We start from the raw sequence: 25,550 nt of genomic DNA on the forward strand, positions 1-25,550 counted from the left end.
CTAGAGGGGAGAGCTGTGCCTGTTGTGCTCACTTGCCTGCCCTGGCTTGACCTGGCACTTTAATCCAGTGCCAGCATTTTCTGTGTATTCAAGAACATGGTTCTAACGTGCAGCAATGGGCACTACAGGGGCCAGGCTGGCTGTGAAGTTGAACATAATTTTTACCTCCAGTTCAAGTCCATTGTGGCATCATCCTTCGCACCAGTGTTGTCCTTGCAGCCATTACAAGCAGTTCCAGGGATGCGGGTGAAGGCACATGGTCCTGAAACCCAATTGCTGTCAGGGCCTCAGCACTGGATGAGTCTCTCCCACCCGGGGCTTTGGCAGTTCTCTGGAGGAGTGGCTGCCCCAGCCCTTCGCTTGTGACAGGAGTTAAACAGGTTTGCTTTTGCCAGGTTTCACCCAGCAGCCACTCCCAGCCCTCCTGCCACAACAGGACCGCTCGGGCTGCTCTCACTGACACCAGGGGGGGTATTTCATAAAGGAACACAGGAAGCTGCATTTCTCTGGCCAGGCTGTGCCAGCCCCCACCCCCCACCCCTCCAGCACAGCAGCTGAGTCGTGGCTAGGCAAAGATTCCAATGACCAGCAACACTGTCTGAAAAAACAAAACACTTTAATTAGACAACTGCAAGCACCTCAAACAACTGGTTATTGTTACAGCATGGGGCTATCTTCTCACAATCTAGTTATTGCAAAGGCATGTGAATAAATTTCATATGGACAAAGTCAAGAAAAAAAGTGGCACTGTAGTTACATGAAGATCAGGAGTAAGCTTACATTCATCCCACTGACTTCTAAAAGAGGCCCAAACACACCTCCATACTGTACATTCTAAAATCTGTATTGCCTATAAGCTTCAGCCTATGCAGCCTTTCCTAGAAAACACGTAATTGTTGCGTGCAACTTACAATGGGCAGTCATATGTCTACGGATGGGAAAGAATAAAGCTAGTGCAATTTCTTTTAGAAACATGTAAAGCTATGAATGGAATGAGCATGATCTCGCTTCTTGGATTATTTTACCCACTGCCCTGTAAATATCTGCAGCTATATCCTTCCTTAACTGACGCCAAGCACACACTTTTATTATAAAAGATCAGTAATTCTACACAGAGAGTGGTTCTCATGCTCTACTTTTAATTTTTTTTCTTTTTCTTAAGGTATAGTACAACTTACAGTGCTTATAAAAAGGCAACACCATATGGTACCATGTCTTCACTATCACATTGTAGGGAAATTGCTATTTTTCTTTTCTTAAAAGCACTTAAAATAGGCAAAAGTTCTAAAAGGGAGTGCTAAATGATAATGCATACTTTATTAGAAAGAAGTCTAGCCTTCCTTTAAAGTGCCATTTGGGGAATGAAATCCTGTAAACCAGAGCCACTTTGTTTAAAATCCAATGAACGGGAACTGCTACAGAATAGAAAGTTTGCACAATTCCTTAAAGCAGTTTAAAGTCCACTACATGCAATTGGTTTGCTATAAAGCTCTCTAAAACTTAAGTCGCTTTACTCTGAAATTGAGTCCCCAGTCCCATATTTAAATGGAAATAAACATTTACAGGGTGCATTTACATACACTATAATACAAGAATGATGTCCCTTTGCCAGAAGATAAAATTGTACAATTCCTCACTGTAACTCAATTCTGACTTGATAAATTTCTTACACTCGTAAATTATATAATATGCATCAGCTAAAATATTTTTTTTTTCATAAATAGTTACAAAACTTGCCAAAACACATGGGGGGAAGTTTCCTTTGTTCAAAAATCTGACATCTGAATGTCACACAACACAAGAAACAATGCTTAAAGACACGTTAAGTGTTTTCTGAAGAAAGTGGGTGAGTAAACTACTAGCTGAAGACAAAAAGACTACCCTTCCCCAAGAACACAGTGCACAAAAAGCAAAATGTCAAACAGTACCTCAAGCAAAATAAAGGTCTGAGGATTGAAGCCAGCTCACGTGTGATCCTGCTAAAGATTTTGTGACAGTCACCATTTAGGTCCAACGCATTGGAAAGTGGTTGCTGGCTTTTATTTTACAGCTGGGAGATTTCTGCTAAGAATTCAGCCATGGATGCCTAAGGCATTCTCCAGCTGAAGCGCGTTTCTCTGGGACCATTTCTAGCATGGGGATCAGGAAATCTGTAAACTGTGCAGCATCTTCATGAGGCCAACCGTACTTCTCCACAAGCACATCAAAAAGACTCCAAGGTTTCAGCTTGGTAATGTGTCGGAGTTCTCCTGCAAACAGAAAGATGAATGGCATTAAAAAAACACCTCATTATCCCTGTTAGTGACTAATCCCTGTTTCGTTTTTCTCCCACTCTGCATTCACAGCACCTTGACCAGGCTGAGAATCATTGCTGATGAAGGACAGCACACAGCAAGCTTGAGGTCCTCAAAGGAGACGAATATGTCCGATGTCAAAACCAAGAAACCATTCCTACAGCAGACAGCACGTTATACCTGGACTCCACTGATGTTTCCTGCTGTCTCCACTCTCCCACACACAACAGACTCACACACAGGCTCACACTGTGGGCAAAGAACACTGCAGGCCTTTCCTTCTTCATCAGCCAGTGAACCCAAGTTTTACAAAATCTGCTCTGATCCCACGACAGAGGTCTCAGAAACACAGGTCCCTGCCTTGCTCCATGGCACTTGCCAACAATGCAGCAGAGCAGCGATTCATTCCTAACCAAGCAGAGCAGGGAGGTTTGGCACTCAAGGGATTCTGCTCTGTGTCCCAGGTAAACACCCCCAGGAGGCTTGGTCCGAATCCTTCCTGAGAAGGAAGCACCTGCTGCTGCCCACGTCTCCTTCAACCAACCACTGAGACAAGTGGTGGCAGCAGCTGCAGGATCTGAGTTCTCACAGAGGGGGGGAATTGTACATCTGGCCAACCTGGCAACGTGTCTCAGACCAAAGCAGAGGCGAGCACCTGTCTGCCATTAAAACCAGCAATATTATCCAGGTCAGCCCACAGCTCATCTGGCATGATGGGGAAGACTCTTCAGTTTCCTGCTCCTTCACTGCGTAGGAATGAGGCCTAAAGCCATGAGATGGACCATGAGGTATGTGATGAAGGGATTACCATGGATTACCAGGTTATCAGGCCAGATGACCCCTACTGCTGCAATCAGCTGGGTGGAAGAGGGACTGAGATGTCACCTTGTGCAAGACCCGCAGCCTTTGTAATTGAGGCTCTTGCTATCCCTTGTTTACGTATGACATGGCTGCCCCCCCTCCATTTATGATGGCAATAGCAGGGAATTTGACTATGGTATCGCCTCCACTTCTACCAAAAGGATCAATCTGACATTTGAAATCCTCTGTGAGGAGGATGACACGAGTCAACGGGCTCACTCATCTCTCTATCCCAAAGCAGAGACACCCATCTAGTAAGATTTGTGCTTCTGACTGTGTTGGAGCATACCCAGGAACACTTGTACGCAGTGCTTGCTATACACTTATATTTTGGACATCTAGTACATTTATCACCAGCAATCTCACGACAACCTATAGCCTGTTGTTTCAATAAACTATACTTGTCACAGATCTGCATTTGTGAAAGTTCTTACTAAACACAACCAGACTTAAGAGCGCCTGATCTGTTCTAAGCAGTAACTAAGCCCAGCTGCACCCAGCCCTCTGATCTCTGAGGACCAGATGGAACACAAGGGCAGTTGTTTTCTGCCATATTTCTATACTCTTAAGGCAAGCCATGGCCATCTCCCTTCTTCTCAGGCGTATGTCTGACCCAGACAGTCTCCACGTGACACAGCAAAAAACTTGAGGCCTAAAGCCATGAGATGGACCATGAGGTATGTGATGAAGGGATTACCATGGTAATCCTGGTAATAACCATGGTACCATGTTACCCTGTGGCGTATCTGCAATGTCCCCTGAACTGCTGAGGAGAGTGATGGGGTCTCACCCACAACAGGAAGCTGAACGTGGCTCCTCCACAGCTTCACAAGCCCACTATGCCATCTGCTAAGGGGGCAGGCAGGCCATACTGTATTTAAGCAAAGTGGTCTGCCAGCTTGGTGGTTATGCATGGCTGTAACCTACTGCCCATAAAACGCCATCAGACATCAGCTCGCAGTCAGAGTCTCTGTACATCCCTGTGGCTAGAGAAGTTCCAGGGAGAAGAAACCTGTGTCAGACTGCCCAAGAGTCTGAGCATCTCAGTGCAATGGAACAAAACCCCCAAAGGCTCAGCAGGCCACATATCTGCTGGCTCAGCCCTCAGCAGAAGGTCCTACAGGGTGAGGTGCCTGAAAAGGCAGCTCTCCAGCCCCTGTCACCAGGTCCCCAAAAGTGCAAGTCTGCAAATGACCCATCACTTGCAAGTGAACAAAAATCCTGCTGGTAAGAGAAACTCAGGATGTGCTACCCACAGCTGGCCCACTGTCCTCTTTCCATCTCACAGGGCAGCAGGTTTCTGAGAGGGGAGTAAGCAGAGGCTGCGTTCTCCTGTTTTGTGTCTGAACATTTACAGCACAAATGTGTCCCATCAGTACCTGCCAGTCAAACACAAAAAGGCTCCGCTTTGGGCCCACAACTGTCCCACAGTATGAACGTACAGGAAGGACAGCACATCTCAGAGCAGCTTACTCATTTCCAGCCTCACTCTCAGCCCTTTAAATCTTTGTGCAACTCTGAAACTTAACTGCTGAAAATCTTACCTTTTGGAAGGTTTCCAAAAGTGTATACTGGTGACTACTTATAAGAACAGGTAGTAAATTATGTAAGCACAGACTCAAATACTGCCTAAAAGCAATAGAAAACAGTGACTTATTATTGAGTGCAAGTAAAAATTTACTAAAAAAAAAAAAAAAAAAAAATCAGGCTGTGTCCATGGCTTCCCCAGCTGACAACAATCATTGCAAGGGTTGTCACAATCATTTACCAAACTAGGCTATCTGTGGGGGAGGGTGTGTGTTTCCATGCAGCACTGTCTTCCTCTCTGCATTATATTGTTTCCCATTATATTGTTTCCAGCATCTTTCCTCCCTCAGATTTGGTAAGGTAAGACTGCATGATGAGGCTCCTGGCGTCACTGTGGAAGGCAAGTTTGTGCTGTTTGAGTACTCCTTATTTTGTAAATGCTCACACTAAGACCAGCACAATATTCAGTAGAGTTTTTTTGCTGAGGAAGGAACTATTTTAGCACTGTGGACTCAAGTTTTCCACAAAAAATTCTATGAAGATTGTAAAAGCGTTTAAGAAGGTAGGATACAGCAAAAATTATGTGTGGGGGCCACAAATTAAACTAGAGCTTCAGTTTTCAATAAGAATCATGATGCTGACCATGGAATCAAAATAGGGTAAGTAAAAGACAATTAACACAACTTAGGGTGGACAAAACACCCTAAGAATTAATTTTCATGTGGTGGGTCCTTTTCATTTCCATCCTGAAGCGGAAGAGAGCAGCACAGAAAACGGAGGTGTCTGCCAACATGTACTTTCATCTATTTAATGAGGCAGGGTGAGGAGAGCAAGCCTGTACCTGTATTTAAGGGAGAAATTAAAAGCACAGGCCCCACCGGTCTGATACCATCCATATTCAGGGCATTACCATGAATTTTCAAAGAAATGCTAAAAATGTAATACTAAGTGAAATCTTCCTAGCAGAAGCTCTTTATTTAGATTTTTTATAGTGAAGCACACAGGAAATAATCTGCAGGGGACAACAGAGCTGTCAGAGCTGTAAAAACCCTTTGCCAAAGCAGAGGCAGCAATGATCCCTCTGAAAAGTGCAATGTTAAGTCAGAAGGAAATCACTAAAAATTGCCGGAGAACCTGGGGGGGAGATCCTATTTAAAGCTCTCTCTGCTGACGACAACACAAAAAACCAGAACTAGTCTATGAAATTTGCCAAAGACAAATTTAAGATGTGTCACCAGGCAAGAGGAGGACAGATTATTGAACAGTAAGACATGGATGACATGAAGGACTGGGGAAGCAGCAGTGGGATATATTCTGCTGCTATGTACATATGACATGGTCCCCAGAACTAACACAAGGACTGCTGGAAAGATCTCCCAGTACAGCAGATGGAAGCGAGGGAGGTGGAGAAGAGCCCTCCCCTTCCCTTCCAGGATAGTAAATGAGCAGCAGTACTTCTCTTTGTTGCACCTTTCAAAAGGTAAAGTCAGCAAATACTGGAAGAAAAATAAAAGTGTTTCAAGTTTTAATGCCAAAACGTATTAATCATTTTTACAGTCAAAATAACTGCCATGAAGACACTGCAGAAAAGGACTCCCTAGAGTTATTACTGGGCTCAATCAAGATCAGACCCTATAAAAAGTATGTGAGCATTTGTGTTATAGTGACTAAGAAGTGACTTGCAAATGCTTTTCCTTTTTAAAACCCACCCTCCAGTTTGAATGTCACAAACTGCTTCAGTCAATTACTGAGAAGGGGCTCAATCCTGTAAACTCATTAGTTCCTAACACCTTTCTTTTTGTGCCTGTGACTTCAGTGGCTCAACTGAAATGCTTAAAAGCTTCTCTCTGAGGTCAAACTTATGGACAGGAGCAAAAATCATGATTTTTTTTATTTTCCCCTGAGGCTGATGTTTTCAAAACAGGGGCCTACAGCAAGTTTTTTAAGCCCACCTTTACACCACAAAGAGAATTCTCTGAAGATCCTCACGCCTGTGCCACAGGGCTTCTGATCTCCAGTGCTCAGGCCACAAGCAGATGAAAACAAAATGCATCAGCTTGCTGGCCTATCTCTGCCAGCCCACCACAGGCAAATCCCTCCTAGGGGCACCAGAGGCTGGCAGTACTGGGATGGCAAGGAAAAGGATACCTCATGCCCAATTCAAAGAAAAGATGCTCAAGTGAGCAGGAAACCTGCTACCTCTGTTATTCCTCCACAAAGCACTTTAGTTTTCCCAGCCTGCAATAGCAGAATAACTGGGATGATCTGAAAATGCAGCTTAGGCTATTAGTCCTTCGTCTTGCATTTGAGATTTTCTGGTTTGAGCAGAAACAGGTGGAATCTAGTCTACTTAATCTTCCATAGCAAACCTCCACTTATGTTTTGTATGGTGGGTGAACCCAAGCCTTTTAAGGTGCTTAAATCCCACCCTGTGGGATTCAAGAGGCACTCTCAGTGCCTCTGAGGAATGTCACTGAAGTTCAGGCCCTAGAGCACAACCCTGACAGTCTGCAGTTGAAGATGCTCATGGAAGCAGGAGAAACTCTCCACTTCACAGGAATTTTACAAACTGCCCTCTTCTGTGCACTGCCAACACTGCAGTTACTGAATAACTGGTCATTTTACAGTTCTGTGACATCACTAGAAAATGCCAACCCATCTGCTGTAAGGTGAAAATTAGGAACATGATACACTTTAAGGGAGGGTCAGGCTGGGGGGGTCTTACTAATTTAGTTGCAGCCTCTGACAAACAGGAAGGGGCAGTGAGGGCTGGCAGAGGAGCCCTTCTGCAGGCCCTGCCTCACTCCAGCAGCCGCACTCCTTGTCTGGGGGTGCCTGAGGGCCTTGAGTTTGTTCATATCAGTTAACAGGAGATTGTTTTAAGCCTGTTGATAACAGCCTCTCCCTCTGCCCCCTGCGGCAGCTCCTGAAGCTTACTGCCTGCTGAATAGGGAAGTGCTTGTTTTAAAGCCACCCCCTCTAAATTTCACTGGGCTTCCCCCAGCTCTAACGCGGTGGGTGCTGGCAAACAGCTTATCCACTGAATTCCCAGTTACGAAAACCTCGACAATTCCTCCAGCAGCCTTCTCCTCTCCACACTAAAAAGCCCCAGGCACTTCAGACTCCCCTAAAGGGCAGCTGCTCTCTCCTACATCATCACTGCTGCCCTTCTCTGCACTGTGCCTAAACACCATTAACAGCCTCCTTGAGGACACCAAGGCTGCAGAGGTCCCTGCTGGACCAGAAATATCCACGCCCAGAACAGGCAGCTCTTCTACAAGGGAGGATCAATCACTGGATCTTGTCCTGCCTCATGACCCCAAGCTGCTGCAGCCCAGCACTGCCCCTCAGCCCCCCAGCACCCCACGTGTCCGATGCCACTGGTTGACCAGCGCCAGCCCTGCCGACGAGCTGCGCTCAGGCCTGCGGAGTCACGGGCAAGAGGGAATCCTGTCCAGCAGGAAAGCACTCACCAGCTGCAGCTGACAGCCCTAGATCTTCCCCCAACCATGTAGGAGCTTCATACACACCCTGTCCCTCGATACAGCACAGTGCTGTCTCATACACCGAGGGGACAAAAGACACTTGAGGCATCACCACATTCCCTCACGTGTCAAAGAAGCCCCTGCCCTGCCTGCTCCTGTGAGACCGACTGCACACAGCCGAGTGTCCACTGCCCGAGTATTCCCTTCCCACCTCCGTTATTTCTTACCAGCACCTGCTGGACCACCACGTATGATCTAAAGTTGCTGACAGAGGATTTTCCATCACATTACAAACTACGCAGAGAGTCCTCACATTTGCACAAACATCAGACAACAGATTCACACAGACACTTGTTAACATCCACACTCTGTTGAGCACTTCCCAAAATGAATTTTAAATGAAATACTGAAATGAATACTGAAAATTGTGGCTTTTCTCAGAAAGCCAAGTTTACACCAAAATTCTTCTTCAATAAGAGCTCTCCATTTAAACGGATATATTTCTTCAGTACCCATAAATGAACATATTCTCCTTTTGGATAGCATTATGCTTTAAATTAGTGTTGCATAAATACCGTTACCTTTTTTGGTGAAAAACTCCTTGGAATATTTCCCCAACATAGCGTATTTTCGAGGGATTTTTCCCAGCAGTTCAATGATCAATGCTATGTGGTCTGCATTGGAGAACATTGCCAGCAAAACAGAAACATACAACAGTTTAATCAGTACATTGCATGCACACACTAACACTGGCCCGGTACAGACAGAAATAGATTGATCCTGGTAAAAACCACACGTGCACACTGCTTGCTCAGTGGCTACTTTGGAAAGATCCTTTCAGCAAAACTTCCTTCTCAAAACATCATTTGAGTATCAGCTGCCACAAACAAGTTTTGCCACGTAATTTAAAATGTACCAATAGTTATTTTTCAGAACAGGTGGCTAAAAAATTAAAAAATTTGCCAGAGATTCCTGCGCATTTTGCTTTTTAAAAAGAAAATTTTGTTGTATGATTTCAGGAAATGCTCCTCACTGGGACGTGCTATAACCAGCAACAGCAATTCCACTTCTGTCTGCATCACGGCACCTTTCAAAAAGAAGAGGTACTACCTCTGCGATTGAAGAATTCCCGAGAATATTTTCCAGATAGAGCAAAGTGCCTTGGGATATTGCCTAGCAGCTCTATGATGTGTGCTATGTGGTCTATGAGGGAGAGAAAAAAAGGATACGGGAGTGGAAGGGGCAGGGAAAGGATGGGATAAAAAAGAAGAGGAAAGAAACTGGAATTAGTAAAAAATCAGAAATAGTTTCAAATCAACAATGTTTGCAGCAAATCCATGCAGAGGTTTCCAGGATCAGCAGAGCTCTGGCATCATTAGTAGCATTTAGGAACAATGAATGATGCCCACATTACCACTGCAAAGAGCATTTACAAGCAAACAAGCATGAAAATGGACAGGTATACAGATGGAAGCAGGAGTTAACTCTGATTTAAAAAAAAAAATTAGTAATTGCCTATTTCAAATAAGAATACACAATGTAAACATTATTCCAGTGTCACTCTTATAAAGAGGAAATACTATCAAGTTCAAATTTGTCGTTTCTTTTCTAAACTAAAATGTTGTTATTTTCAATCAGGTTTCCACACATATGCAGTCTTACAAGAAGGGTAGTTTAATTCCTTCAGGCAGTTGTTAAGTAGATGAATATCTGCAGAAGGGACTTTTTGCCCACCCATTGCTAGTGGTGGAACTTAAAACTAAAAAGAAAGAAAACCATATTTATATTCTGAAAACAATGTGTATGAACAGTTCTACTCAAACACAAAACTTAACCCCACTGTAAGCTCACTGGAAATTTAAGAAGAGGAGTATGAAAATATGTAGAAACTCTTACTGTGTCTCAAAAGATTCATACCTTCATCCCTGGAATAGTCTTCACCAGAGTGTGGTTCAAACAAATAATCTCCAGTCGCTAGTTCAAAAGCCTATAACATAACAGACATATTTATGGTATTTCAGAAATAATGTTTTTGATTGTAAGATGTCAGCAAAACACCACAACTGTCTCAGAACCGAGAGGGAATTAACATTCAAAGGTCAAGACTGAGGAGAGGGACCATCTTACCTGGGGACCATCATCCCTGCAGTGCAAGGACAGCAGGAACCTGGGCTCTGGAGAGCCCCACACTCAGCCTGGGGCTGGAGGCCCAGCAACATGTTCAACGTGGCTTTACATACTAATGTGTTCTCTGGTGATCATGTTAAGATTGTGTGAGTTAATGAGGCTCAGAGGTATTTCTAAATATATAATAAGAGCTACACATGTACCTGAAGGCTCTTCACCTGTCAGACTGCACACTGGAGACTGAACTAAAAAAGTCTGAATCACAAATAAAATCCATTTAGAGCTATAATTAACCACCTGAAATAAGCAAACAGGGGAAGCTTCTTGGAAGACTCAAATTCTAGAAAAAAAGTATTTTTGTTGAATCAGAAGTCATCAAAGTAAACACTGCAATAATGGGGTAAACAGTGAGACTGATGCTGATGGGGAATCCAGAGCAGACAACATAACATTTGATCCCTCCAGGCCATGGCAATGCTTCAATGGGATGAAAAACCTGTGCCATGGTACAGCAAACCTGAGCTTCTCTTTATGGGTGCAATGAATATGAAATGCCAAGAAGCACTGAAGCAACTATGAGAGCCCCTTGTGTAAAACATGGATTCCTCTAGTTTAATTTGTTAAACTATTCTCTTTCAGCTCTGGCTCAGCAACTGCCCAAAAAGCTACAGGAATCTAATTTTTTCCAGGTGGTTTAAACACCAAAATATTTTCCACGTCCAAGACCCGGGAAAACATCTGATCCAGAAAACCATTCCAAAAATCAGGCAGAACTTCCTGGCACAGTTCTAGGATGGAATTTCATTCTGTTAGAACATTTACTACAAAAAATCTGCCTTCTGAAAATAGACAGTTTTCTGTTGCAATTTATAATCTGGAGTTGTTAAATCACCTGTAAATTTAGCCTATTTATGGGTACTTGTCTTTTTCAAGCTGTGAACTGCAGTGTCATCCAAGTGGGCTACAGCCAACACAATTCACTGCAATCACACATAGCAGCCAAGAAAACAAGAATGCTCCTTGATGACATTTCTGTTGATCATATGAATGGGCCTTTAATTTCTAAAGTCACTATCACTTAATAAACAGTCATTCACTTTTTCTTTTATTCTACTCTTAGCTCAACATTGACAGTTTTCATTTTACAGCTGGAAAAAGTCTGAAGGACTTCATAAAATACCAGATTTCTAAACTGAAATAGATTTTAACAGTAGCCAGAAGAGATCACTGGGAGAGACCCCAAACACAACACAGAGAACATTGTCATTCTCTTGAACATGAGACTGAGAAGATCCAAGTGTCCTCTCCATATCTCATGGACCAGCTTTCCTAGGAGAACACACACTGATGGGGCTGATTTCTGAGCACATTAAGAAACTCACTGCTGTAACAGATTCCCAGAGACCAACAAAAATGTAGCTGAATTTAGCCACAAAGGTAGACTCCACAAGAATACAGTTTCTGTCCCAAAAAATGACGTATTAATAGCTTGATATGTCTGCGTGGGACAAAAAAGATTAAAATGAAAAACTGTAAAAACTGTCCAGAGAGGAGCACAAGAAGTAACATATCACTGTGCTACTCTGAATGTTAGATCGGTTTGTGTAGCGCAAAAGCTGCAAACTCTCATAGGTTTGGGATATTTATACCACCCTCTTGCTGAAGAAAAACTAAAGGTTTTCAAAATGATGCTGCTTCTTTTTTCCCTTTTGTGTATAGCTCTGACTATCCCAGGAAGGGTTGGAGCCACAGCACCTCACATGTTTACTTCCTGAGTCTCCCTAAAGGACTCTGCACTGAGAACGAAAAAACTTCCAACTCAGATGCACACAGGGAGAGCCTAGAGAGAGGTGCTGGGATAAATATTTGTAATAATTCTTAGCATCCATGGAGGACAATGTCCCACAGTTTCATCTGTGGCAACCTGGTAACATGTTCCCAGATATTTGTAGGACGGACTGGCACGCAGTGCAAGATAAATGAAATTAATTGAGCCTCATTTAAAAAAGAATAAAACCCATATCTAGGTTTTTATCATAAAGAATCAGCATTAAAAATACACTAATAAACACATAAATAGCTGTAAGAAGGACAATGACACCTTTGGATTGTATCAGTCAGGGTTTTCTGCTCTTTAAACCCACGTCCAAACGCACGGTGCACTGGAAAGCCCATCCCACTAGTGAGTCAGTGCCACTGGAAGAGCAGCTCTCTGTCACTGGTTACTCAGAACCACAGTTTTGGCCATACACTGCTGCTCTGGACTTCCTGGTCACTCCCAGTACTTACCCACGCTTCACACCCAGTTGTAGGTAATACAACCACCCAGCCCCCATAAGGGAAGTCGCTGACCCTCTGCGATGGCATCAGGAGGCTGAGACCCGCAGGGTGAGCACAGTGCTGTACGTCACAATCCTGTCACCACCCCTCTCCTCAGCACTCACACGTGTACCTGCAGACCTGTGACCAGTCTGGGGCCACCAGCAGGAGGGTGAGCCTGTCAGACTGGAGAAAGGCCAGGGAAAACCTGGCCTCAGGTGTAGCAGAGGATATAGGATGGGAGGCTGGTGCAGCTGGGTTTGCTCAGGTTGGAGAAGGAGAGGAGGAGGGATTCAGTTGCTGCACTCCACTGCCTGGAGGCAATAACACAGAAGCCCAAGATACACTCTTCCCAATGAAAGGACAACAGGGAGGAAACGAGCTGCGAGATGGGAAATTCCAATCAAATATAAGGAAAAAAATTCTTTGGCAACACTGGCTGAGTACTGGGACAGGCTGCTCAGAAAGGCTGTGGAAATGCCATCCTGACAGGTATGCACCCTTGAACTGGACGAGGCTCTGAATTTCATCTGAATTTTCATCTCTGAAAATCATCTAATTTTCATGTCAATCCTGGTTCAAGAAAAAGGTAGACTACTAGAAATCTCTTTAAACCTAAATTTGGTTGTATTTTTCATGATGCTACAAATACAGAGTAACCATAATTTACTTAGTTTCCCTTTGAAAGTATTAATTTATGAAAACTAGTTTCTTGACAGAAACTCCAACTTCGAAATACCATAATGTTTTTTACTCAGTGTTGACATTTACCTCAATAGAAGCCAGCATTTCATTTATTATATGGAGATATAAATTGAGATGCAGCACACTCAGCATATGCCACAGAAGCCCAAGGCAATCATCCATCCTTACTGACTGTACTCGCAATTCCCACTTACCACTTTCCCAAGGTTATCACAAAAAACCACTTAAACTGCTTTTCTCCATCTGCAGATGGAGAACCTTTCACATCAATAGGCTCTGGAGAGGCTCTGTTTCTTTCCTGCCACACGACTGTATATGAACCTACCACACTACTGAACTGTTGGCATCACTATTGGATATTATGGATCCATGTCTAATCACACAATTGGAAATAGCTACATTTTCACTGTGTGACAGCTGTGTTCTCAATCTGGTCATTGAAAAATGGATGCATGCCTAGGGAAAGCTGTCTGGGAGAGGACTAGAAGAACAATTCACTTGGACTGCATCAGCTTCCCTGAACTGAAGCTCCAACTGAAAAAGGACAACAAGCTACAGGCCAGAATTATTGTTTTGACAGATGAGATCCGGCTCTTGGCCAGAGTTTCTCTGCCCCAGCTGAAATGAAGAGACGTGAATGAGATGACTGTAACTGCTTTAAAAATAGGCTTGGTTTTAAGAATGCTGTTCCACAGGTAAGTGGGAGCACGGAAAGAAGAGCAAAAAGCTTTTTGAGACACGCACACCTCCTGGCTGTTTGTTCTCCCGTGGATATCTGAAGAGCCGGGCAATGGAAAGAATATGAAAGGCATTTTGCACGGTTAGTACTTGGTAAGAAAGGCCAGATATACAAAACAGAGACTTGCATGGGATGCTTGGAAAGAAAACAGGGTTCTTTCATTTGCCATACTCCTATCTCATGCACATCCCATGGAAAGTCAGCTTCTCTGGAAAATCATTTTCTGTTAAATGTTTCAGGTTGTCCACCCACCACCCTCAAAAAGGGTGTACAGTGATTAATAACAGCATTCTGTACTGTATCTGCCTACTGAAAAATATGTGCATAACGACTTCAGGTTTTTCTCCTCTCAAACCCACATTTTTGATTTCCCATTTTTCCTCACACTACTGCCTCTGTGCAGGCTGAGGCTTGTCATCACACCTTTAGTATGTGCCACTCACACATACTAGCATGATAATACTCATGATCCCATGGAGACATGATCATTTTTCCCTGCTTACAACACTGTAAGAGTAGTTAAGGACAGTTACCTCTCCACCCCATGTTAGAGGACATCATACAAAGAAGTAAATCAGGGACACAAGCTCCCAGTTACCTACAAGCACTTACACGTAGGTTTTATTTTGACATCCTAAGTTACTATATCCTGCTAATTCTTCATTCTGTTCCTCCGAGTTCTCTCACATGAACAGAAATGCTCATACTAAAAACCCACCACTGTAAGCTTGCCTGCTTGTAGTAGCACCTCCCTCATTTTGAAAGCTCTTTGCCCATCCCCTTCCCTTCTCACTCAGTAGTGTTTTCTTTCATCATTTATATTCTCTTTGGGTAGATAAAACACCAAGTACAATTTTCACCTTCCCTGACTTCCTGCTGATCTGCAGCTATGATCTATTTGCTAGTTCTTATTGTAAAAACAAGATACTGCAGGAATCACAACTCTCCAGAAAAGCCACCTCAGAAAAGTGTTAAAAACATATCTTGTTCATGTCCCAGCTTGTGATAAAGTCATCTCCTCCCTGCAGCTCAAACAAGAGCGCACATCATGAACAACCAAAGTCATGATGAGACTCATCACTTCAGGTGTTTTTCCTGTCTCAAATCCAGAGCATAAACAAGGAAAAGTGGTAGAATTGTGGTGCTTGCAACCATTTCCAGGAGCAATACAAAGGGATGCCGTCTGCCAGTACTAACTCCCTCATCTTGCCAGGATTTCTTGGCAGCAGCAGTGGCGTACTGCGTTCCATGTTTTCTGGGATTTAGGAAATGCTAAATCATGCAGTGTCTGTTCAGTTTCTGCTCTACAGAAAGCAACCTTCTCAATACTGCAAATGTGGAAATTCAGCCTGATAAAATTAAATCATCAAGAGTGGTTTCAGTCCTGTCAAAGGTACTGCTGGCTCCAAATCTATTCCTTTTTTTGGGGTGAAACTGAGAGATGCACCTCCCCATTGGCAGAATTAAATTAAGGCTTAGTACAGCAAGGGAACATTTTCTGGAATTTAATAAATATGGAGAGTGAATCCCATATCTAGCTGTGTCTAGCTTTCCATGAGAGCATCTGGATATTCCACTTAAATAGGCCACATTGTTAAAAGAAAAATACAAGAGCACTGTACAATTTCCCTAGCAAAATTTATAAACGTCCAGAAAATGACAGCAACAATCACTCCGCCTGAGGTCACCAAAGTCTAGGGAAAAAAATATGTTACACTTTTTTGCATGCTTTGCTGAGCACAGAACAAGTGAACAACTCCATCGTGGTCTGGAAAAGCCCACTGACATCCAACCTCCTTCATTAGTTCCCCAGCACTTTGTGCATGCACTGATTGTAAGCTCCCAAAGATACATGTCATTCTCTTTTTTTCCCCCTTCCTTTTTATTTAGTTTTTCTTAAAGACTGAGACTCAGATCACCTGAGCACAGGACTGGTACTGGCCTGGGGATACTCATGCCCATCCTTTAAATCTGATTTGAAGAAGTCATGGGCACAAGAACTGGGCCACGTCAAACCATCTCAAATTAGAAGATTCAGCTCAGAGGCTGCTGGCTTTACAATGCTGCTTATTCACTGACATAACATCAAAGAAACAGCACTGTGAGGTTATTAGCACTGAGTTATTTTGCCCTCTTCTGCTATTTGGGTGGAGTCGTTAACATCTCCCTGATTAAGTCTGCTTCCAGCACAAGTAATCCTGACCAGAAACTCTGGCTACTCACACACTGAAGACAGTACAAATAAAACAGACTATTCTTTCCTGGAAGCGGCACTGAAACCACAGAGCTCATGCCTAGGCAAAGCCAACCCATACCAGCAGAGGCCAGGTAAGGAACCCTCTACACACAGACGTGACATAACACGTCCCAAAGGCAAGATTCATAAGGGGGTATTCTGGAAGTTGCTGTGCACACAGGAATACAGATGTTTTGCATGCCTAAGGCCCATTTATCAGAGGCTTTTGTTTAAAAACATAATTTCCATCCTCATTACAAAAGATTATGTAAAACTGATGAGCAAATGGTATGATGAAAAAAAGACAGTCTGCTGCTGCTGTGATAAAACACAACCTCTGCGCTTGCCTTAACACACTTTATGCCATAAATACAAGCCAACACAAGAAACAGCAGCTTTGCTTCTCTTCATCAATGCTATTCTCAGTGAGCAAGACTATTTCATTAGCAAACACAAGGTAGTGAAAACCTGAGGCTCATATGGAGATCCATAAAGCACAAGACCAAGTTAAGATCCCAGGTGAATCCTGGTACCATGCATTCCACGTCCTCCATCATAAAATCCAAGACACACAAAAAGATTGATGTTTTTTACATACACATAAATCTCTGACACAGAAACCCTAGGGACACTAAATTTATTATATTGCTGGACCACTCATTTTGCATAGTACTGCTTCCAAAAATGCCCTTAATGACTCTGGACTTGTACAAGCAACAGAACATGACAAAGTCATCTCTTTGCTCCCCTTTGACAGTCTTGGACAACATGGCTAATCAGGTATCTGAGCTGTATTTTGGCTGAAAATAAACACCTCCTGGTCCAGCAGACAATCCTTTTGAAAACACACTTAACAGTAAAAATTATGGAACAAAGTGAATTAAGTATGAAAAAGCACAGTAACCTCGAAGGGCATTTTCTAAATCACAAGCAGGTACAACAAGGAAACCAAACCTGAGAAAGCAAGTTTATAGTGGCATTAAAAGACTTTGGTACTTCACAGTTCTTGACTGTTCTAGGGATTGGGGAGATTAAAATCATAATTTCAAAAGACAGCCTAAATAAGTTATTTGGGAGTTTGCAGTTCCACATCAGGAATGTTTCCCTGGCTGTTAATCTGTTACAAGTCCTCTGCAGAAAGAGCTATTAAGGTCTTCAAGGCAATCCCTACCTCAGAGCTGTTTTCCATCTGATGCAGGATCAGTGTTCACAGTGCTCTGACCCATTTTCTCAGCCACACAGGAAGGAAAGCAGATTCTGGGAGGTTTCTAATGATGAATTTTTTGGGTGAGCTCTCTGTTTTTCACACAACTATACAATGATGACAACTGAATTCAACAACTCTGTCAGTGCTGTAAATGTATAAAATTTCTACTGCATTTTTAAGGGGAAAAAACCCAAAGTCTATGGTAGAAGACAGAATTAAAGCACTTCTGTCTCAAATGATCTGCTATCTCTAAAATCTACATAACACAAAAACAGAAATATAATTTCCTGATTAAAATATTTCATATGTAATTGTGAATCTGAGTTAAGATACCTCCAGGGGCAATGATGCTTTAGGCTTTTTTTCCCTGAGTTTGAAGAAAGCAGTAATGCTTATATAACATGGAAGAGAAAGTGTAAGAGGCTGGGCAATCCCAGGTATTTTAAGAATATTTTATTCCCCGGGTACGACATTGCTATTAAGTACCCCACTACCTTTAAGACACAATCCTAGACATATTTCAGACTTCTTTATATGTCTTTAGCTACAAGACTGTACATAAAATTAGCAAGGGCAGGTACAATCCTAAAGAAACATGAATATAGGGTATAATACCATAAAAGGTTATCAAGTTAACTGAGGTTTACAAAATATAAGGTAATAGGAAGTCTCTATAATGATTTTGTAGTTAGTTAAAAGAAGAATCATAAAGGAAAAAAACTGTGGAATATTTTCTATGGTTTGTTTTCAATGTAATAGAAAACTTGTACATTTTGTCCCCAAATGGAAGAGTAAATTTGGAAATGGATCTTTTTTTCTGTATACTGAAGCGAAAGCTTTATATTTCCAGAATACTAAATAGTTTAGTATTCAACTCCAGAGAAAACATACTTTAATTTCACTTACGGGTTAGTTACTTCCAACACATGGCCTGCTGAGTTTATAATATGTAGGATTTTATGTTCCTTTCAATCCTCCTCCTCCTCTCTCTCTGAGCTGTGCAATTCTTCTCATCACCCACGCCTGCAAACTGTGTCTAGTATTTGAGCCTTCTCCTCCTCCTCACACTCTTACTCTTTTCAGACATGTATTTGTAAAATATAAAGATTTTATTAAGTTTTCACTTTTAAAATAGACAAAGGTATTTTTAATGCATTTTTTTGGAAATACACACTAGCTTTGACGAGAAGATGCACGTAGCTTGTTTGTCCTCAAAGAGATACTACAAAAAAGAGTGTTTCAAAAAGCTGCAAGATTAAGTTTTCACTTTTTCTGCTCTCTAAAGATTTTTAAAAATCTGTCATTTCAGTTCCTATATTAAAACTAATTCTACAAAATGTTACCACATATTTTACACTAATAAACTAAATTCCTTCTCTTCAAAGTTTAGAACTTGAAGCTGTGACTTGCAAGCCTGATCTGATCCATGTTTTCACTACACTTGGCAAGAATTTAAAGTATTTCACTGTTTTGCTACTTTACACAAGAGAAAAGAATGTAAACACAGCAAACAGTAGGCACAGATTCTAAGACTGGAAGGAAATATGCAGTTGTACTATTTCAGTTACATTTTGTCATTTAAAATGCACATATATTTCCCTCTAAACTTGCATGTTTTTGACTACCAGTTTAAAATGCATCACACGAAAATTAGAACTGTTCTCCAAAATACTTCCTTTTGATTAAGAAGGCTTGAGAAATTGAGATAAAGGGAAGAAATCATCAGTAGCTACCTGATACAACATAATTCATGAAAATGTATTTGTGTCAAAATGTCAAAAGCATCCCCATCAGGTTTCCTCACTAAATAAACCAGTTTTTAGGAGGTTTACTCTTGTAAAATACACATTGTATTGTTCTTACCATACATGCTGTACTCCAGATATCAGCAGGTGTACTGTAACCTGCTCCTATTAAAACCTCTATGGATCTATATTGTCTTGTCTGGATGTCTTCTGTGAAGTGTTTGTGCTAAAACAGAAAGAACCACATTAATGGAAAAAAAGGACAACAAAAAGAGCTGTTCTAAACAGGGAACAGCTAAAGGGATGTAGTTACACTTACCACCCAGCAGGCATTCCCCAGGTCAGCAATTTTAACTCTAATTTTATCTGCATTTCTTGGGTCCAGTGGATTCACCAGTAAGTCAGCAGCACGAGTTTTTGCTAACACAAGCAAAATGCAATATAGTTAATATTTTGAGTGTACAATTCATTATCTCTAAGCAGTTTTGCCTTGACATTTCATCCAGTGTTCTCATACACTGAGACATCAAAATAATTTGCTGAATGTTCCAAGAAATTAAAGCAAAATAAATAGGATTTCTTACCTTGATTTCTAAATATCCTTATACACTTCAAGTGCACATTTTTTGCATTCTTTAACTGCCAAACAACTATTATTAGAATATCCAGAGTAGCTTCTAAGCAAAACCAGTGCATATTCAGACAGAATTCACACGGAAAATGTTAAAACTCAGACTCCAAGAACTCCACATGAAAAGATATGTTCTTGGAAGAGTTTGGTTAAGAAAATAAATCCTGCACTTCCATGCCTGGCTAAGGTAAACAAAATTGGGCTCGATTTTTTTTTATTTTATTTTTTTTTTTTTAAATCTGCCCCAAGGGGAAAAGACTCACCAAAACCTGGCTGATTTGAGAGCCTGGGGACTGTCACCCTTTTCACAATTAACTCAGCAGTGAATCAAAGTTCTCTGAAGGTCCTATCTGCATCGAGTATGATCCAGACTGAAAAGGCAGAACTTCAATAGAATTAATCTTGGCTCCTGGGACACTGACAACCTCTACACAGATCAGTGGAAGTGCTGCTTCTCTTTGTTTTGACACACCACCTGCTAGTTCCTAAACTGCACTGGAAAGAAAGCAGATGACTTGATTGTGGAAGACAGAACCAGGTATCACAAACCACAGAGCAGCAGAGAGATGGTCTCAGTTTCCTTGTCCCTGAGCTACAAAGACTAAATTGGAAATCAATGGCAAGACAAGAAAGAGGTACTAGATCCAAAAAGCACTTGTGATTCTAATGATCTGTTAAATGGTGTAAGAATTCGACAAGAAAAATATACAAGACAATGAGAAAAAACACTGGATGTCCTAATGGGGAGTCAGGAGTGACTGAAATCAGGTGAGGATCTTCAACTGCTGGCACAGGAAGGCTGAACTGGTCATCAGAGAACTGAATACTGGCCAACCAGAAAAGAAAGTGGCAGAGTCCTCCAGAGGAGAGAAGGAATGAAAATACAGGACTACACTGTAGAAGATAGAAGGGGTAATGACCTCAACAAATAGTCCTCTAAAAAAGATGGAATGGAGTCCCAGACTCGAGTTTATAAAAAGCACCAGCATAGGGCACAGAAGTAAAATACTGAAAAGGAACTCGTAAGACTAGTGAGCTTAATATTAAAGTCTTCCCTTACAAGAATGCTGCATAGTGCAGTCTAATTTTTTTTAACACAATCACATACATTAGTTCAAGAAATAACAGGACCTTTCTCAGTTCAGTAGTCTTTGCAAAAAAAAAAGAAAAAAAAAAGAGCTAAATAAATCCTTCCCACACATCTTGCTGAAGGTGAAGGACTGCAGTAAATATAAATAAAGTGGAAAGGGGGGAAAAAAGCCTCATGAGTAGAACATCTGAATATGACATTAGAAAACAGTTTTCTCCAACTTTCTTCTAACAGAGCAGGCAATAGGCAAGTGCCTATACTTTTGTGTTTTTCTTAGGAACATATGACGTTTATGTTCTGTATCTTCTGAGAGATGAATTCTTGGATCCTGAATTTGACAAACACAGATCATTTACAACTGAAAGTGAAGTCAGAAGGAATATACCTTTTAGTAAGTATTTGCAAAAAAGCATTCAAAGAAGCTTAAACTAAGCACAAAATAAGTGAGCACTTCTGTGTCCTAATTCTGTAAAACCTAAGAAATATCACCTTAATTCTCACAGTCTCAGCATGACAGTGTACTTACGTAGTAAACATTTGAACACTGGAAGGAGGAGGAGAGTAATGAGGAAATTACAGATCTATCTTCAGGGCATTTGGCCATGCAGTGAAAACTTTAAAAGGATAAAAACTGCTCACCCACTGAACATAACTTGGTCTGTGCACCAAATGAGGCAAGTACCCCAAAAAAATAAGAGCACGTCACTAATGTATAGCAATGCCTAGACATTAATTAAGTCTACTTCAGTACAAGAAAAGGGCACTAAACTGAAAAAGTAGCACCATTTAAAAATACTGAATAGCCTGCAACTCTTGTATGCTTTTTCTTTCTAAATACTTCATATGCTTTATTACTGTTTATATTATTGATATCACTAATATTCATAACATTCAGCTTTTCCTCTTTCTGCAGAAGAAGTGAGCTATCACTGAATTTACTGTCTTTACTCTTTCTTTGCATGAAAGGTGTGTGAACTGGTGAGATAACATCAAGGAAGAATAAAGTAGGTTTGTTTCTCCAGCTATGGAGATAAGCTGCTTCCATGATGACAAAACTGGCTTTACTCCCTGGAGGCATGAGGATTTTACACATCACCCCAGGAAAACAGCAGTAGACTCTTTCTGCCTATATACAGCTAGCAGAACAAATGAAGAAAGTACCAGGCATCCAGGAATCTCCTGTATATTGTTCCAGGGACTTCAGAGTGCAAGGAAATGGACTGGAAGCCTCATTTTCCAGGATCTTAGCATCTTCCAGAAATACAGCTCTGTTCGGCTGTATTTTATTTCACATTTCTTACCTTATCTGTCTGACTCTGTAATAAACTGTGTGAACTGCTCTCATAAAGTCTTAAACCAAGAAATACACTTGGCTGCATTTTTCAACACAGTTCTATTTAAATTTAGTAACTTCATCTGTGACAATGCTAACGGCAGGCTTGGTGATCTTCTCCCCAAGCTCTCTCATTTTCTTCTATCCGCTTACAGATTTAGTCTCTCAATATTTTCTTTATTAAAGTTGAAACCCATACATTTATGATTTAGCCACGGGTGCTATAAATAAGACCTATGTGTAATACCCTGAAGCTATTTAATTTAATGGCAAAAATCCAGCTCTTTAAAATGACACAGAGATTTCACCTTCCATGTCTTCAAATAAACAGGATTTACAGGCAAAAGTTTTGGATCAGAGTAGTTCTGATGGCCAGAATTTAGATGTCCAAACAGAGGCTGAATACAGAAAAGTCATAATGAGCTGATGGTTGGCAACATGCCCTGATGAGTTTTAAAAGGTTAAGAGGGGAACTGTTTGACACAGAAAGAACCACTAATGAATGAAAACACAGCATATTACAGAATTTTTCAATATGACTGAGAAAAGATCTGACAAGAAGTAACAGATAGAAGCTGCAGCCAGACAAATTCAAACTTGCTGCAACTCTTCTGAAACAGTCAGAGTACCAAGCAGTGGAGCACACTTCAGCCACACTAGATTGTTTATAATTTCATCTGTCCAAATCAAAAGCAGGTATTTCTTTGAAAAATATGTTTTAAGCTAAACATAAGGGTTACTGGGCTTAAGAGATGGTATATTACTGACTTGTTATAAAAGCAAGTCAGGTTACATGATCTTATGATCACCTGCTACCTTTAAACTATGGGAATGATGCTTACTGGCAACTATCAATTTCGTTCTCTCTTTCCTGTATAAACTGACTTGTCAATGCAAATATTTTATCTATAATAACCTATCTAGATTTAAAAACAAGTTCTAGAGGAGAGAAAAAACATAAATCACAGTTCTGCAAGAAAAATCATCCAGTTTACTTTAACAATTTTTTCTTAACCTAACCACTGTCTTTGTATTCCACTTATCTGACTGTTTAATGTAACGTAACATACTCATGCTACTAGACAGAAGTCACCTGGAGGAACACTTACTTTTTGGCAAATCCCCCGTGCTTGAAGCTGAAACTGTTCTGCTCCTGTCATGAGATGGGCTGCTCTCCTCTCTTTCTGTTACAGTTGATCCTTCAGAAACAGCAGAACCACAAGCTACAGACTCTAGAGCCCCAGAGAACACTGAAGCTGAAAATTCAGAGAACTGTGATTCTGGTATTTTATGACGTCCATTTGGCAATTCACCATTAAACTGTTCGTAGGAGCTGCTGTAAGAGTAATCACTTTTTGCATTTGGCTCATCAAGATTATACTCCTCTGGATTTGGACATTCTTCCTCTTCCTCATCTTCATCTTCAATCTGCTGTTCCAATAGGAATGGGCCGTTCACAATATGGCCATTTGTTTTGGGGGATTCTATCCACTTAGGGTCTGTAGAGTCAGTGTTGACAAGATCCTGCTCAACGTCGTCATCCTTTTCAGTGTTTTCCTTCTCTGTGTCTTCTTTTTCATCCTGATCTTCTGCTTCACCTGAAAAATTTCAGTGAGCAACACATTAGATCATACATCAATAAACCAGACTAAATCAGGCATTCACCATTTTTAACTCTTCAGTAACTACTTGACTTCTGACATATCATACAAGGAAACACTGAATGTCAGTGGAACACACAAAGACCTTAAAATCTAAATTAAAGGCAAAAGAAAGAACTAATAAAGCTGTTGGAAAAATTGAGAATGGAAAGTCGCTCAGGAGGAAACAATTCAGAAAAGAATAACGTTATGAAGGGAAATGTATGAGACCTTGAAAGCAAGCCTTATAAATCTACAACTGTGTCAATCATGGAGTCATCAGAGAAGTAGGAAAATTCTCAGTAACAGAAGAACAAAACCAGACCAGACTGAACTACAACATCAGTAGTTAAATCTTCATCAGGACTGAAGAGCTGTCAAAAAAATGAGGGAAGCCAGAATGGAGCTGGACTGTAACAATTATGGTCCAACTCAACATGACTAAACAGTAATTTTAACAAGACATCTCAAAAATTTTAGTTAAGAAGCTGCAATCATTACTACCTCGTATGTCATTCAAACAAACAAAGCAAGAAGAAAAGGGGAAAGCAACAATGATTCCAACTACTACATTAATGTTATAGAACACAATGCATCCTGTTTTTCTTCTCCCTCACCAAGATATGCAGTTATTCCATTCAATGGGGTATGACAACTGACTGTTCTATCAAATTTTCTACGTGTTCTTTTGTAGTATTTGATAGCTACAGACTGCTATTGATGGTCATCTTCACTTCTATAGAAAATTTGATTTTTCTTTATCTTTTTAGGCTTTGTAGTTACAATTTTACCTACAGGAGAAAATTAAACAATGATCTAAGACAGTTTGAAAATTTTGTTCTTAGCACCAGATGCAACACTGCACAATTACTTTCCAGTCTGAAACAGTAAAACTCAGGGGCAATAAAAGCAGGTAATACTAACCATCATCATTTCCAGGTTCTTCATCCACTACCTCTTCTATATCAGCTGTTTTTAGTTTCACCTCTGGGTGGTACTCATCTTCTTGCTCATTTGATGGTACAGCTGAGGTTACATTTTCTTCTATTTTTTTCCTTTCCGCTTCCCGCTCTAGTTCTTCTATTTCCTGCAGGCGTTTTTCTAGCAGCTCAGCTTGTCTCTTCTGTTTTTTCTTCAGCTTTTTCTTTTTGTTTTTGGATATTTTTCCAACCTTAAATATTAATAAAAAAAAAATCTTATCAATTATTCTCAAGGCATCTCAAACCAAACTCACTCGCAGTATGATTACTGCAGCATGATTTTTTTTGAAAATACTAGATGGCAATTAATTTAGTAATTATACCACTTTTTCCATTTTACTTCAAATCAGGAATGATTAGGGTTATATGAGGCAAAAAGCCACCAAAATTTTACATAATTAATCATGTTTTTACATGGTTGTTTATTGGCTACATGAGCAAAATACATCTAAGATGCCATAGTAAAATTCCTATGATCCTATAACCTCAAAAAGGCATAATAATCTTAAATGTCGATCTAGATTAAGATACGATACTGTATGTGGAAGATAATCTGCCATCATATTAGTTATTTGCATATAAATTTAATACATAACTTCTCTCTCTGTACAATGTAGGTAATGACCAGCAA

The 25,550-nt window shown here is 40.9% G+C and overlaps 2 protein-coding genes across 13 annotated transcripts in view; one reads left to right on the top strand and one right to left on the bottom strand.

Moving 5' to 3' along the window:
* KMT2E (lysine methyltransferase 2E (inactive)) overlaps window positions 1–3,566 on the top strand; it is a 62,819-nt gene extending 59,253 nt beyond the window's left edge. For all 7 annotated transcript variants that reach the window (XM_051805027.1, XM_051805026.1, XM_051805030.1 and 4 more), the window contains one exon: window positions 2,346–3,566. The gene's annotated coding sequence lies outside the window, so the exon portion shown is untranslated. The remainder of the gene's footprint in view (window positions 1–2,345) is intronic.
* SRPK2 (SRSF protein kinase 2) overlaps window positions 600–25,550 on the bottom strand; it is a 142,271-nt gene continuing 117,320 nt past the window's right edge. For 2 of the 6 annotated variants that reach the window (XM_051805067.1, XM_051805063.1), the window contains 7 exons: window positions 24,864–25,110; window positions 23,409–23,897; window positions 19,565–19,665; window positions 19,364–19,471; window positions 10,085–10,154; window positions 8,749–8,841; window positions 600–2,249 (listed from right to left, as the gene is read on the bottom strand). In XM_051805067.1, coding sequence (XP_051661027.1) covers window positions 2,065–2,249; window positions 8,749–8,841; window positions 10,085–10,154; window positions 19,364–19,471; window positions 19,565–19,665; window positions 23,409–23,897; window positions 24,864–25,110 — 1,293 coding nt within the window. In that variant the 3' untranslated portion in view covers window positions 600–2,064. Of the gene's footprint in view, window positions 2,250–8,748; window positions 8,842–9,277; window positions 9,371–9,829; window positions 9,927–10,084; window positions 10,155–19,363; window positions 19,472–19,564; window positions 19,666–23,408; window positions 23,898–24,863; window positions 25,111–25,550 lie in introns of those variants that run through there. The other 4 variants (XM_051805066.1, XM_051805064.1, XM_051805069.1 and 1 more) reach the window with 3 other exon arrangements.

The sequence above is a fragment of the Manacus candei genome, unplaced genomic scaffold, assembly GCF_025592945.1.
Source record: "Manacus candei isolate 608988 ecotype Guabito, Panama unplaced genomic scaffold, ASM2559294v1 h1tg000063l, whole genome shotgun sequence".
NCBI lineage: Eukaryota > Metazoa > Chordata > Aves > Passeriformes > Pipridae > Manacus > Manacus candei.